Source organism: Arachis duranensis, chromosome 3 (genome assembly GCF_000817695.3).
Source record: "Arachis duranensis cultivar V14167 chromosome 3, aradu.V14167.gnm2.J7QH, whole genome shotgun sequence".
Classification (NCBI taxonomy): domain Eukaryota; kingdom Viridiplantae; phylum Streptophyta; class Magnoliopsida; order Fabales; family Fabaceae; genus Arachis; species Arachis duranensis.
The window spans coordinates 5,003,259-5,017,665 of record NC_029774.3 but is presented as its reverse complement, the minus strand read 5'-3'; the positions used below and the strand labels follow the sequence as shown (position 1 = coordinate 5,017,665).

The 14,407-nt window shown below is 37.0% G+C and overlaps 3 protein-coding genes and 1 non-coding gene across 4 annotated transcripts in view; 2 read left to right on the top strand and 2 right to left on the bottom strand.

Annotated features, from left to right (window-relative positions):
• Positions 1–3,263: 3,263 nt before the first annotated feature.
• LOC107476629 (protein DETOXIFICATION 46, chloroplastic) lies at positions 3,264–7,923 on the top strand. Its single transcript, XM_016096475.3, has 14 exons — positions 3,264–4,028; positions 4,469–4,563; positions 4,646–4,754; positions 4,915–4,970; positions 5,226–5,281; positions 5,709–5,847; positions 5,937–6,074; positions 6,159–6,227; positions 6,324–6,434; positions 6,652–6,780; positions 6,943–7,020; positions 7,109–7,180; positions 7,307–7,366; positions 7,490–7,923. The coding sequence occupies exons 1-14, from the start codon at positions 3,617–3,619 to the stop codon at positions 7,589–7,591; spliced, it is 1,626 nt and encodes a 541-aa protein (XP_015951961.1). The 5' UTR covers positions 3,264–3,616; the 3' UTR covers positions 7,592–7,923.
• A 327-nt stretch (positions 7,924–8,250) lies between these two features.
• On the bottom strand, positions 8,251–10,390 carry LOC107476632 (stress response protein NST1). The gene is made up of 3 exons (XM_016096477.3): positions 9,737–10,390; positions 8,800–9,006; positions 8,251–8,695 (listed from the first exon to the last, which is right to left on the bottom strand). The coding sequence occupies exons 1-3, from the start codon at positions 10,331–10,333 to the stop codon at positions 8,621–8,623; spliced, it is 879 nt and encodes a 292-aa protein (XP_015951963.1). The 5' UTR covers positions 10,334–10,390; the 3' UTR covers positions 8,251–8,620.
• A 59-nt stretch (positions 10,391–10,449) lies between these two features.
• On the top strand, positions 10,450–10,521 carry TRNAP-CGG (transfer RNA proline (anticodon CGG)). Its single transcript has one exon. It is a non-coding gene; the product is annotated as a tRNA-Pro (tRNA).
• A 2,964-nt stretch (positions 10,522–13,485) lies between these two features.
• The window catches only part of LOC110278386 (uncharacterized), a 1,528-nt gene continuing 606 nt past the window's right edge, over positions 13,486–14,407 (bottom strand). Inside the window, exons 2-4 of the mRNA XM_052258096.1 lie at positions 14,054–14,176; positions 13,596–13,737; positions 13,486–13,494 (exon numbers count right to left, since the gene is read on the bottom strand). Of these exons, the coding sequence (XP_052114056.1) occupies positions 13,486–13,494; positions 13,596–13,737; positions 14,054–14,176 (274 nt within the window). The remainder of the gene's footprint in view (positions 13,495–13,595; positions 13,738–14,053; positions 14,177–14,407) is intronic.

Below are 14,407 nucleotides of genomic sequence, written 5' to 3'. Positions count from 1 at the left end.
TTTTTAAAACATGTATTTGCGATGAGAAGATCAAAGGTTGAGGAAAAGTCCAAAATAGTTTTACCCTCGGCATTGATCACCCCGAAACCATGGCCTCCGTGAATACTCCCATATCTAATCACTTCTCTCCCAACATGGTCATTTAAATCTCCTCCTAAGAAAATCTTATCTCCCAAATGTATGCCTTGAACCAAACTCTCTAGATCCTCCCAAAACCTTATCTTGTGTTGTTCGTCCGAACCCACTTGCGGTGCATAGGCGCTAATCACATGGAAAGTACCTCCCTCCACCACAAGTTTGATAGAGATGATCCGATCTCCCACCCTCTTGACATCCACTAAGTCCTTCTTCTACTGCTTATCCACAATTATTCCAACTCCATTCCTATTCTTCACCTTTCCTGTATACTAAAGTTTGAAACCAGAAGTATCCAATTTCCTAGCCTTTGCACTAACCCATTTCGTTTCTTGTAGGCACATAATGTTAATCTTCCTCCTTGTCATGGTGTCCACCACCTCCATGGACTTTCCTGTTAGAGTGCCTATGTTCCATGTCCCAAATCTCAACCTTCTGTCGTTTCGACCTTTACCTTTTACTTTGTGAACTAACTTATTTACCCTCGTCCGTTCACGAAAACACGAGAACCCTTGCTCATTTAACACTATATCCGGGCACCGATGCAGCGGCTCTTGCTTTGACACCATACTCGAGTCATACGACGCGTTGCTTCCGGGCAACGACCTAACTTTAGCGCAATAATGTCTTTGATTCATGTCATGGAGGGTTCGGCTATATTTTTATGTTGGTTGCCAAAGACCTAACACAACCCTCCTCCTTTATCCGGGTTTGGGACCGGCTATGTACCGCAAGTGTAACATAGGCGGAGTTATATTTGATACGATAAATATATAAAATATTTTACGTCGTTCATACATCAAAATTAAACTACTAATTCCTCATTTTTTATGTTTGTCTTGTTTGTTATTGTTTATAACTGTCATGATTTTTTGCCATTTAGGTTTTTCTAAAATTGTAGTTTGGCGGTTTAGATAATTTGGTTGTTCAACAATTATGCTCCAGAATTCTAGCTGATTAGCTTCCAGGCTCTCATGTCTTTTTTTTTTTCAGTTGACAGACAGGACCGAGACCCAAAAATAATAGAGACGAGATTTCTCGAGTTATGAGTACCTCTAGCATCTTCACCAATAATTTACATAATTTCTGGTCAGGTTTATCAACAAAATGAAATCCCTCGCTTAAGCTAAGACTTTTCTAGCGAGAAGGTCCATTGCTCGATTTCTTTCCTTATAGTTATGTATAAAGGTCAACTTCTAATCTCACTGCTTGAACTGGGTGATTCTCTTCACCAGTGCATTTGGGTGCACAGAACTGTTCTGTTTATTCAAAATTGAAAGAATAGTCTTCGAATTTACTTCCAATTCAATTATTTTTAGGCCTAAATCCCAGCCGTTTCCAAGCCCTTTAAAACCCCCCACAATTCTGCTTGGAATGCTGTACAGTCTCTAATATTTTACATGTAACCTGCTATCCAACATTCTGGTTCATTTCTTAATAGTTCACCACACCTTGCCTTGCCCAGATTTTTTACGATAGGTCCATCAGAATTGATTTTTTTCCATCCCGAGGAAGGAGTTTTTCATTTTATGTGGCATTCATCTCTTCTCTGATGACTCTACAACAACTTGTCCTTTTTGAACATCTTTTGAATACTTTGTACAAAAAAGATTATGGAATCCTTGGCATGGACTGGCCTCTTGTATAAAGAAAAAAATATTTCTTTGTTTCTCCGATTCCACAACTTTCAGCAAGTAACTGTGATAAAAGATATCCATATTATATCTTTTGGGTTGCTAATTTTCGATGCGCAGCAGAACAATTCCTTAAAACGTAGATGAGTGTTTCTTGTTATCCATCGCAGAGGTGGCGGTTTGGGCAACTGTCAAAAAGCTTAGCTCTCCAGCTAACAGTTAATAGTCTCTTGTGTAGGACCATCCACATAAAGCATTTAATATGCTGTAGACTTCTCCAATTCCATATAATTTTTCAGGCTATATCCTCCCCTCTCCGATCATTATCAAGCATAAAATAAGCGCTTGCCATAGTAAAGTTTCCGTCACATGTTTCTCTCCAAAAAATTGTCTTTATCCATATCATCATTAGGAGGTAATAATACTCTTATTTTGTTAATAGAGTCACTGGAGAGAAATTACCTCAGGAGATTTGTGTTCCACTCTCCATTTGGAAGGACGAAATCACGGACATTGTCTGTTCATCTTGAGTATGTCTTCACTCTTTATCCAAAAATTATTCCAAAACCTCGCTTTTCATCCGTTACCAATGTCATAGCCTATATTAATTTTCATACTCTCCCATAATATAACTAATTGTTTTCGGAGAGGAGAGTCCGAAGAGTGAGTTATGATGTTCTTGAAAAGGTTTTGACCCCTGCCATATTTAGCATAAATCGAATTAATCCACAACAATTCTTCCTCTATCAAGATTCTCTACAGAGTTTTTATAAGGAATGCTCTATTCATCAAACTGAACTTTCAAATCCCCAATCCTCCTTAAACTTTTGGCTTGCACATTTTCTCCCTACTAATAACATGCAATTTTCTATTATTATTCTCTTCTCCTCAAATAAAGCTTTTTTGGAGCTTTTCTATTTCCTTGCAAACTCCAATCGGAATCTTAGTGCGTGCCATATCAAAGTTAAGACAAGGGCTAATGACTGATTGAACTAATGTGATTCTCCTCACCATAGATAAGCATTTTGTCTTCCATCCCTTAAGCTTCCCTTTAAATCTCTCTATGGCTATCTTTCAGTTGTCTTTTTTTTTTTTTTCTTGAGTTTGTGAACATCGCTCCCAAATAACGGCTCAGACAAGGAACTTCATTAAAGTTACATACACTGGTAATGACATTTTTCACCCAAATAGCGCCCAGACAGGATCTCATATCCTTGTGTGTTTCAGCTCTACGAAATTAACCTGAACCATATTTCTGGCCCAGGGTCTCATATCCCAACACATTTTTTTTATCCACAAAAGTCTTAAAAATTCAAAATCCATTAATATTGGGCAGGCTTGCCTCATCAGATCAGACTATTGGGCTAAGAAGCCCAGTTAAAGTTGACTGGTGGTGGTAGCATAAAAAGACCCCAAAAGATTGTGCCAAAAGAAACTGAAAACAAAGAGATGAATTGAGTCACTGCCACTGAAAGGTCAACTTCGCCAGAAAGAAAAACTCAAGTTGAGGAAGATGCCGAGACGACAAGGCAACACATCATTGAATTATAGTGGGACAGAAACATAGCAAGTTACAAAAAGGCGCCAAAAAAAAAACGAACTAATTCCCTCTTAAATTCTCGTGTTCTTTTATTAAACGGCCAATATCAATCCACATTCACTCACTCGGCTCTGTCTTGTCACCATTACCAGCCACTCCCTTTTTCTTCGTTCTCCTGTCCAATTTTATTTGAACCCTCACTCCCCCTTCCCTTTCTACTTGCACTTCAATACAACACAACCCAAAATAAATAAATAAATAAATAAATAAAGAAAATTAAAAAAAAAACAACCAAAAGAAGAGAAAAATGGCACTGAAACTTTCATTGCCTCTGCCTCGTACTATTCGCACCCCTTCCCTCAGAAACCCCAACCTAATTTCACTTCCTTCATCACTCTCAGCTCGCAACTACAACGCTGCTCTTCCTTCGAAATCGTTCCATGCGGCGTCAATACGACGTCGCTTTGGGTTCCGACCGGCTCGTGTGGCTCAGGGACAAGAGCTCAGTGGTAGTTCCGAAGATAACGATGGAATGGTGGTGACGGTGGAAGAAGAGGGTGAGAAGAAGGAGCTTGCAGATCAGGGTATATGGAGCCAGGTGAAGGAGATTGTGATGTTTACTGGGCCTGCTACTGGGCTTTGGTTGTGTGGGCCCATCATGAGCCTCATGGATACTGCTGTTATTGGTCACGGTAGCTCAATTGAGCTTGCTGCCTTAGGTATGGGAAATTTCCACTGCTTAATTTTGATTATCATTTGAAGGAAATTGATTGTTTATGAGCCACCTTGTATGAGTAAAGAGTAATTGTGTTCTGTTATTTTGTAGACTCTAGTGAATGAATATCTGTTGCTTTATGCACCAAAATAATCCAATAGTGTAGATTTAATAGTAATTATTGATGTAAAATTGTGTTTAAATTTATACCATTTAGATTATCTTGGTAGATGATACACCAGCATTGTCCTATATAAAACAATGCTATGCACCATTGGTAATACAGTTATGTAGATTTCAGTTTAATTATATATACACACACTGATAGATTACCTCAGTGTACTGTATCATGCACAAGTTAAACTTGGTGCATTTAAGTCATTCGCATTTAGTAATGGCAATTGGCAAATGTGGAATTAGATTGTTTTATTTTCCCATGAGCAGGTCCTGCCACGGTTGTGTGTGATTACATGAGCTACATGTTCATGTTCCTCTCTATTGCTACCTCCAATATGGTTGCAACTGCCCTTGCTAACCAGGTTAGGCTTCCCTTTTTCCCTTCTGCTATAAAACATTAGTGAATATGTATGCTGCTTTTGTTGAGTGCATGTGTTTGTGTAGGATAGAGAAGAAGTTCAGCATCACATATCTGTCTTACTTTTTGTTGGCTTAGCCTGCGGCATCTCGATGCTTTTGTTCACAAAGGTGTTTGGTGCAGCAATACTCACCGGTATTAATTATGAAATGATTCAAACCTTTTTCTGCTCCTCCAATAATGCATTTTGTATAGCTATAATGCATTTATGGAGGAAATTTAGCATATCAAATTCCATGACTGATATTTTTCTGTTAATGCCTTTCTTTCTTCTCCTTTTTACTACTTTCTCCAGCTTTTACTGGACCAAAGAATGCACATGTTGTACCTGCTGCTAATACTTATGTTCAGGTTTGTTTCCTCTGATTACATATCCTTCAATTTAGATGAAGATCACGATTCATGTCTATAAACACACTAAATCATCAAAGATTTTGTGGAGGGAAGTAAATTGTTCAGTACTGACGTTTTCTTTAAGAAAGATATTCAAGGTTGCAAATAAGATACCTCTCTCCTTTCTTAATCATTTATTTGTTTTTGCTAATGATCAAGCAAAGATATCATTATCTGTTTTATGTAGTTTCACCGAGTATCTTTTGGTGTTAGATTCGAAGCTTGGCATGGCCTGCTTTACTTTCTGGATGGGTTGCTCAGAGTGCAAGGTGCAAATATGCTATATATTTCTTGTGTGATTCTGAAATGAGTGGTTGTAAATTTTTTTTATCAAATCTGTCATACTGCTCGAGTCATGACATCATATTTCGCGTCATTTCATGTTCACTGTGGAAACTATCGGCCAATCCTAAAACTTATTGCTTTGATATTTCTCTGATATCAAGGCTCTAACTGTTTGTTAGTGGTATTTGTATGTTTTGTATATTTTAAATGGAACTTGAATTCAGATCTCATGTTTTTTCATAAATTTTCTTTAAGTTGTTTGAGCAATCTTTTTTGAAGTTTCTCTTATCCCAAGTAAATGTAATATGCTAATATTGGGTTCACCTTTGCTTGTATGATATTATGATAATTGATAAACACCTGCTTGTAAATTTAATTTCCTATCTTCATATTCACAATTTTCTGTTGCAGTCTTGGCATGAAGGATTCCTGGGGACCTTTGAAGTCTTTGGCAGCTGCCACCGTTATAAATGGAATTGGTCTTGTAGTTTTGTGCCGCATCTTAGGATATGGTATTGCAGGGGCTGCATGGGCTGCAATGATATCTCAAGTGTGCCCGACAAACTCTCGATATACATTAATTTTTTATAGTGTACTCAACTCTGTATTCACTTCCTTTTTATCTGTTTCTGGTTCTAGGTATTTTCTGCATATATGATGATTCAAAATCTAAACAAGAAAGGATACGATGCACTTGCTTTATCCATTCCTTCAGGGAAAGAATTTCTGAATATACTTGGTCTTGCTGCTCCTGTATTTTTAACACTGATGTCAAAGGTTGCATTCAGTATTTGTTATATTTGTGGTTCTCTCTTTGCTGTATTCTGAGACTTAAAAACTAACTGAAAGTTCTGATCTTAGGTGGCTTTCTACTCGCTGCTTATATATAATGCTACTTCAATGGGTACCCATACAATGGCCGCTCACCAAGTTTGTTTACCCCCCTTCTTATTTTGTGACTCCATTCCGTTGCTTTCCATCTGCTCATTTCAGCGAACTAAATTGATTACTCAACACTTGTTGCAGGTTATGGTTCAAATCTACATGACATGTACAGTTTGGGGCGAACCTCTCTCCCAAACTGCTCAATCATTTATGCCTGGGTTGATATATGGAATAAATCGGAATTTGGCAAAGGTTTGTGATGCTCTTAATTGCTGTTTCAGAGGATCTCTCTCCCCTGTTTTAAATCTCTCTTTTGCTCATAGTTTGAAATTGTATCTTTCCTTTTGGTTGGGAAGGATTGCTTCATAAGCTGGCACTCCATTCTCCTAACTAATCTATTTTGCAGATTCTATCTAGATATTGTTTTGTTTTGTATATTTGAAATTCCCTGAATTTATACTTTCAACAGGCCTGGTTGCTTCTAAGGTCTCTTGTAAGTATTGGAGCTATACTTGGATTGTTGTTGGGGATTGTTGGAACATCTATTCCTTGGTTATTCCCTTATCTTTTTACACCTGATCAGATGGTCATCCAAGGGGTTAGTTTAACTTTTACAATTTAGCTTAGATATATTCTCAATCTCATTTTCCTACATTGTTTGGCAGGATATATAGGCAGAAAAGCATATACTCTTATAAACTAGACGTAGTTTTAGAATGTAAGCATAAGTTGGTAATTTGCTGCATTTGCGACCGTACAGATGCATAAAGTGCTGATACCGTATTTCATAGCGCTATCTGTGACACCACCTACTGTATGCTTGGAAGGAACATTGTTGGTATGTTCCTGCTTGGATATTCAGTTCAATCCATTATATAAAAACTGTATTTTTAAGTTTATAACATCGTTGCACATTGCTTAATCAGGCTGGACGGGATCTAAGATTCATAAGCTTGTCAATGAGTGGATGCTTTTGTCTTGGTGCACTAGTGCTATCAGTAACCACTTCTCTCTTTTGTTATTATGATTGTTAGAGAATAGATATTATCACTTCTATTATTAGTAATAGCTGCTTGATCCATTATGCTGCATTTGTAACAAAACACAATCTACCAATGTGCCAGGTCTTAAGCAGTAGATTTGGTTTGCAAGGCTGTTGGTTTGCCCTTGCCGGATTTCAGTGGGTAAGACTTGGATCTCAAATTGGCATAACATGCAGACTATGACCTTTTTTGAAGAGTAACGTTGTTTGTACTAATAATTTGTTTTCCAAATATTCTGACATGCAATTCTTTTATGATCATTAGGCTCGGTTTTCAATTGCCCTTTTGCGCCTTCTCTCTCCCAGTAGCGTTCTGTCCTCAGAAGATTTAAGCCAACATGAGCTGCAAAAGTTGAAGGCTACCTAGGTTAGAAATACTATTTTTACCAGCACATGGATATTCTTTCCTTTTAACTAATGGTCTCGTTCAAGTATGGATATGGAAACCAATACTGAAAGAATCATACCCTCTGAGATCTCAAATGCCAGACAAGATTCCCTTCTATAGGATTTCTACTATTCTACCAAAAAAAGAAACTCTTTATCCGTTGTATTATTTTTTTGTTAGTGTCACATATTGTAAGGAAGGAAGCATGTTGTCTGTACTGTAGCTTATAATTCTTTAAATTGTAATGCAAAATGCAAAACAAGAATTGATTTATTTAAAAATTGATAAAATAATTTGATTTTGTATTTTTACTTTTTATTTATTCTGTCAAAATCTGCTGGTGTGGTTGATCGCGCCGGCTGGCAGGGGCGGCCTGCTTCTGTTGGTTCAGTTGGCCGGTGGTTAGCCAGGGTCATCCAACGCACTCAGCCGGGGCTATCGTGTGTTGATCAAGGCAGTTGGTTAGGGTCAATTGGTGGTGTTGGACTTTTCCCACCTATTTCTTAATTTAAATCTTTCTTTTTTATAGTAGTGTCACAAAAAGGTAAAAATAACTATATGTTTTTAACATATAAATCATTTCAATTTTAATCAAATTCTAAAAAAGAGTTTAGTTAAAAACTTAAAATGACAAAAAATTGTTCTTGGATGCATAATAAAATTAACAGATTAAGCGCTTAGATATTTTGCAAATAAGAAAGCACAAATATTCCAAAAATAAAGAATTCAATCCAAGCACCGTTCTACCCTTCTACACACACTCCGTAGCTTTGCTCACATAACATTGATTATACAGTACAAGCATTCATTACTAAATACTAACGTTTCAACTGACTTCTGCACTTACTAACAAGTGTTAATTACCAAGAGCATAATTGGTTGAAAACGATCCTTCATCTCGAGCACCGGAATCCATCATTGCAAATCCTCAAGTTTGTTTAGGCCACGGGACATGACAAACCTCAAGAAAATAATTCCACTAACAATAGCCAATCCAATAGGTGTTAATTATGACCTACTACTCCTCACTTTCCACGATGAAGATGAACCACGCCGTGATAATTTTGGTACTTGTTCCCTACTCTGTAGTTTTCACAACAATATCGAATAGTACTAGTAATTAGGAAAGATAAGATAACGATAAAATAAATAAATTTAGTACAGTGCTATATAGTAGTAATTAATACCTTGTTTAATTGTCTGTATTTTAATTGTCTTTTAAGAAAGAGTTGACGAACTTGTTTCTTTTTTTCTTCGGCCTTCAATTTGGTGAGACTAGGCCTGTATATAATCAGGGTTCGACCAATTTTACCAACTGCCACTGAACCGGTTGCTTCTTCCAGCTGCTTCACCACATCTTCCAACTCACCAGGGCAACTCCTATGTATTTTAATCTGCAAATGCCATTCAAAATTGCAACTACAAATTATTAGAATCCAAGTGTTTGTACAGAAACTGATCATTTTTACCATAACTATTATAACTTCTAAAAGCCAAGAAAGTTCAAAGATGTTTGAACAGCATAACAACTACTAACCTCACTCTGAATAAGATCTTAGCACAGTAGACACATGATATAAAGTATAAGCCCTACAAATATTACCCTCTCTGCAGTCTACAATAATTAATGATCACAATAAGCATGCAAAGTAGCTCAATTTCCACTTTCCAACCACTCAATAATTCGAAGAATTTAAGCAGTACATGGAAAACCGAAGGGACAAAGGAAAGCTGTCCAACACAGTTTATCCATGTTTTGCATGCAATGCCATGATATAATAACATTACGTGCCATAGTCCTTTTAAGCATTTCATTTGATGGTTTTCCATGGTTTAATATAAGTAACAACTTCAAGAAAGGAAAAATACTACCAATCGCAAATGCAAAACATGAGAAAACTATCTGCTTACACCCAATTTCATAAGCAATCCAAGAGGAAAATTACCTAAATCTTGTGAATTGGGAATAGGAAACACGGAAAACAAGTTCCGCTCTTTCCCATCTCTCTCAGGAAATTCATCAAACACATGGCAAGCATAACAATACTGAAGCGAGAAAATCTCTCAAGCATGTTCCTCCAACAACAATAACAACACAATTAACAGGGAAATTGAAATTGATACCTTGAGAAGCTCATTGGCTTCAAGTGTCTCAATGAAAGAGGTTGCAACATTGGGGGTAACACCGGACTTTCCCACCAACTGGGTCTTGAGCTTCTTCCCCAAACTGTGCGCGTAAGACGCAAGCTCTTTCCTTTCCTTCACGCTGAGACTCGGAACCTCTACCTTCAACCTCTCCTCCCTCTTCCTCTCCAATGGCGACGAAGTTGAATTCGATTCTGAACCTATCTGTGTATTCTCCTCAAAACTGCTCCTTTCCGATTCCAAATCATCGTCGTCGTCAGATTCTTCATCGTACAGCTCCGTTTCGTCGTCTTCGTCATTGTAGTAGTCATCTTCCTCCTCCGAGTTTTGTGATGAACCCGTGAGAGCCACAAAAGGGGGAGGCGCGTGAGGAAGATAGAGGGAAGGTGAAGAGAAGTGGTGGCGAGTGAGGGAGGGGAAGAGGTTTTGTGGAAGAAGCGGTGAAGTATGCATGGATAAGACATTGGGAGAGGAAAGAAGAAGCGGTTTCAGTAGCGAAACGAATGAAGAAGAAGAAGAAGAAGACAGTGGTTGTGAACGAAGAAAATGGAGAAAGTGAGTTGCTGAAGACGCCATTTTCAGATTTTTGCTTCGTTGTTTGGATTCCTGGGTTTCTCAAGTATAATTTAGGATTGGGGATAGCAGAGAATTTATTTGTGATAAAATTTTTAGGAGATATTCTTGATCAGGGTGGGTGTTTGGTCTAGTGGTATGATTCTCGCTTCGGGTGCGAGAGGTCCCGAGTTCGATTCTCGGAACACCCCTTCTTTTTACTTTGTTGCTTAGCTGATGAAGAAAGGAACGAAAGAGGAACTAAGATTAGACCATATGCTCCAAGTTTATTTATTGCTACGATAGCCACAATTTATAGTTTTCTTTTTTAAGAGTGTTAATCAGTTGCCATAAACTGGTGTGTTTTCAAGCCAAAGCCACATGTCTTGCATTTAACAAATTATTCAATAAAAAGATTTTGCCAATTAAAATGCTACTTTGCCAAGGGAAATATTATTTGTTTTCATTGGCTAGTTTATTACATTTCTATTTTTATCATAAAATCAGTTTTAGTACAGATTTCGTTACATATATGTAAAAGCCTATTAATTATTGACTATTGTTGGTTGAAATATATGTTTCTCACCACAATAATCAAAAGGTATTACCTTATTTGTGCTCAATTTCGCAATCCATCTCAATGGAAGAGGCATACTGATAACAAGATTCATACATGATCCGAGACATAATTATCATCAATAAAACTTTCTCATAGGATGTTAAGAAATTATCGAATAAATGGGAAAATCAAATATCTTTCCCATATCATAGAGTGAGTCATTTGAAACCATAGTAGAAGAAAACTCGGCAGGCCGAAAAAAACCCTATCTTTTTGGTTCAAAGAAATAAAACGTACCCAATTAAATACTAATTTTAACCAATTTAAATTTGTCGAGTGATTAATTTACACATCCGCTTAAGTAAATGTCAAATCTTAAATCAAGTTTAGATTTGTGACAAATTATTTTTGAAAAAGTACAGGAAACTAAATGGGTAACCAACCAATAATTAAATAACTCAATTAATTATAATTATTAATAATTAATTTTAAATTTTTTAAATTCAAAATTTAAATAATTAAAAACTCATTAATGAAACTTAATTAAAAACTATAAAAACATTCTCCTTCTCTTTCGTAGTAACCTGCACACCCCAACAACAATACACACAAATTCTCTCTCTCACCGTCAGACCCTCTCCACCCCTGCCTTCACGCAAGACGACCTTAAGAAGTTCGCCGTCGAGTATGTCAAGTCCGGCATGGTCCTCGGTACCGGCTCCACTACCGCTTCATCGTTGCCAAGTTCGGCCATCTCCTTTCCATCGGTCAACACTCCAACATTATCAGCGTCCCTACCTCCAAGCGCACTAAGGAACATGTACGTTCTCTCGGAATTTCGCTCTTTATCCTCGACGACAATTCCTGCCTCGATCTCGTCATTGACGACGCCGATGAAGTGGACCCGACCTCAACTTTGTAAAAAGCTGCGGCAGCGCTCTTTCCTGCTGGAGGCCATCTTCTTCAACAAGTTCATTGTGGTGGTCGATGAAACAAAGCTCGTGTCAGGACTCGGAGGAATGACCTTGCGATGCTGATGAAGGTGGTACAGTTTTGTGGAAAGTACAATCCGGTTCAGTTTGAAGAGTTGTTAATTACAAAAATATATTAAAAAAACATCCACTTAATATTAAAAAACATCCTAATGTTTAATAAAAAAACGTCCAACTAGAGTTTAAAAAAAACATATAATTCTTAAAAAAATAGAAATATCTACATCTGTAACACAAAAAATTTGAAAAATACAATAAAAAATATTTATTAATATGAAAAAAAAATATCATAATGTTTAGCAGAAGAAACATCCATGTATATCAACTTACCTTTGTTAAGACCGGTTTCGAGATCCAATCCATTAGAAAACTGACAAAAGTCAGCTGGACCCTAATTAATTCCCTAGCATAACTCATTATTCTTTAGCCTGTCGAATTAGATGATACCATGAACAAAAATAAATATATAAATAAATAACCACTAGAAACCTGGGGTTTTGGGGTGCGGCCGTACCGGCCAAGCACCAACGTTTGAAAAGTTAACTAATAAGTGCCACACTACTTGGTACATATAGTCAGCAAATGAGGACGGTTTAGGAGTGCCCTTTTTCATGGCTGATCCATCAGACCCACAGAACGTTCATCCCTTGATGATACTGCCAGTACCAGGAATCCGAACAGAAAAGTTGCTTCCACAAACCCATACATTCAATAAAATAAAAAATTTAAAATGAGTTCATTTAATTTAATCGACCCCGGCCCCCAAAAATAAATTAAGATATTCATTTGAGACTTGGATAAGGTTGAAGACAAAAAAGCTCTACCTTCAAAATACAAAACAAAACAGTCACCTTCGGTACCAGTCAACGTTTTTCACCATCTTAGTATTGCTTCCAAGAACCCATAACACCCAAACTGTTTGACCATTACATTCTTATTGCTTCAAAAAAAGCATGCACAATCTACAGCATCTGAGATACTCTCATAGCTGCCATTATTCCAGAACAACACTGCAACCTTTGACCTTGGCATTTACATAAATACAGCCCCTTTCAGGCACTGTCCAAACCAAAATTAGCACATCAAATATTCGAGAAAATGACACAACACTAAAGTATATATTTTTAATTTTTTTTATTGTTACCATTATATTATAGTTAGAACAAGCTACAAACCCAGCATCCAAAATACTACTACTTTGGTCTTTAGCCATATCCACAAAAGGGTGGACCCCACCACCTAGCCCCATTGACAAGGAGGTGGCAAGCTCAACCCATCCATGCATGGAAATGGTAGAGAAACATAGCATAATCCTACAACAACAACAACTAACTAGCTAGTTCTACCAAAATAGTAGAACATCAAACCATAAACTAAACTAAACTAAACAAAACTACAACAAGCGATGTGACTATAACTACAACAAAACCACATTGCGATGAAACTAACTTGCATTGGGTAAACCATCACACAGAGGATTAGGCTTCTTTTGCTTAGTCAAATCAACTCTGTCAAATCCAAAATCTTCTTCGTTTTTCAAACTTGTTCATCAAATGTATCGAGGCTTCAGCAGAACACCCAAAGTCTTCTGTTCCCCACTCTTGTTCTTTCCATCACGAGGCACGCTAAAACTCCTACATTATATCAAATGATACAAAACATTCACATGTCAACAAGTTAACTAAACACGTTTGAGTGATGATTAATTAGGTGTAGTATTCGATTGAGCATATACCTGAATGTTTGCTTTTGCAACTTGCCGAACCTTTTGGGATTGGTACATCTCCCATTTGCTGTTCGAGGCTGTTATGTTGAATTTCCATGCTGCTTTTGAGGTTGTAAAATTCACAAATGCGTAGCCCTTGTTGAATCCTGTCCTGACAACAATCAACAACAGTTACCAGGATCAAACATTGCACATAACACAACACAACACAAACAAATGAACAATGATATGATATCTTCATTTTATGTTGAATATTACCGGTTTTTTTCCAAATGGAATGTTTGAAAAAAAAAAAGGATTATATTTTATGCATTCCAACAAGTAAAATGGCAGAAATCATATGATGAACAGGATCAGCTAAGCACACAACACCACACAAACATCTTAATATTTCTCCCTTTTTTCCAATAAAAGCATTTAAAAAAATCATCAAAAGCCTAATGGTAAAGTAGGGATTTGTATAATACTTGAAATCAATCGGCAGATAAACAAAATCAAAGGCCAAAACATCAGTCTTTTCAAATCCTTGCTCTATTTTACTGTTCTCCACCATGCAATGATTTTCCAAAAACTTCACCAGATCATCTCGCCTGCAAATAAAAAACAAAATTAAATTTAATCTAAACATGCTAATGAAGATTAATGAACTAAAATGAAAACATTGACGTGCATTAAAATAAAAAACATATAATAAGGGAAAAGTGGAAAATGAAGGGGTATCCAAATAAGGCACCGCGAGGAAGGGAGAGAGACGCACGTGTATCTGGAAGGAATGTTTTTTATCATAACCGTTGTTTCATTTCCATTTTCACGAACTGGGG

Coding starts and splice junctions, on each gene's coding strand:
- LOC107476632 (XM_016096477.3), bottom strand. CDS start 10,333: ATGGCGTCTTCAGCAACTCACTTTCTCCATTTTCTTCGTTCACAACCA. Junction 9,007..9,736: donor AAGCCAATGAGCTTCTCAAG/GTATCAATTTCA, acceptor TGGCATTTGCAG/ATTAAAATACATAGGAGTTG. Junction 8,696..8,799: donor AATACAGACAATTAAACAAG/GTATTAATTACT, acceptor TGAAAACTACAG/AGTAGGGAACAAGTACCAAA.
- LOC107476629 (XM_016096475.3), top strand. CDS start 3,617: ATGGCACTGAAACTTTCATTGCCTCTGCCTCGTACTATTCGCACCCCT. Junction 4,029..4,468: donor AATTGAGCTTGCTGCCTTAG/GTATGGGAAATT, acceptor TCCCATGAGCAG/GTCCTGCCACGGTTGTGTGT. Junction 6,228..6,323: donor ATACAATGGCCGCTCACCAA/GTTTGTTTACCC, acceptor CACTTGTTGCAG/GTTATGGTTCAAATCTACAT.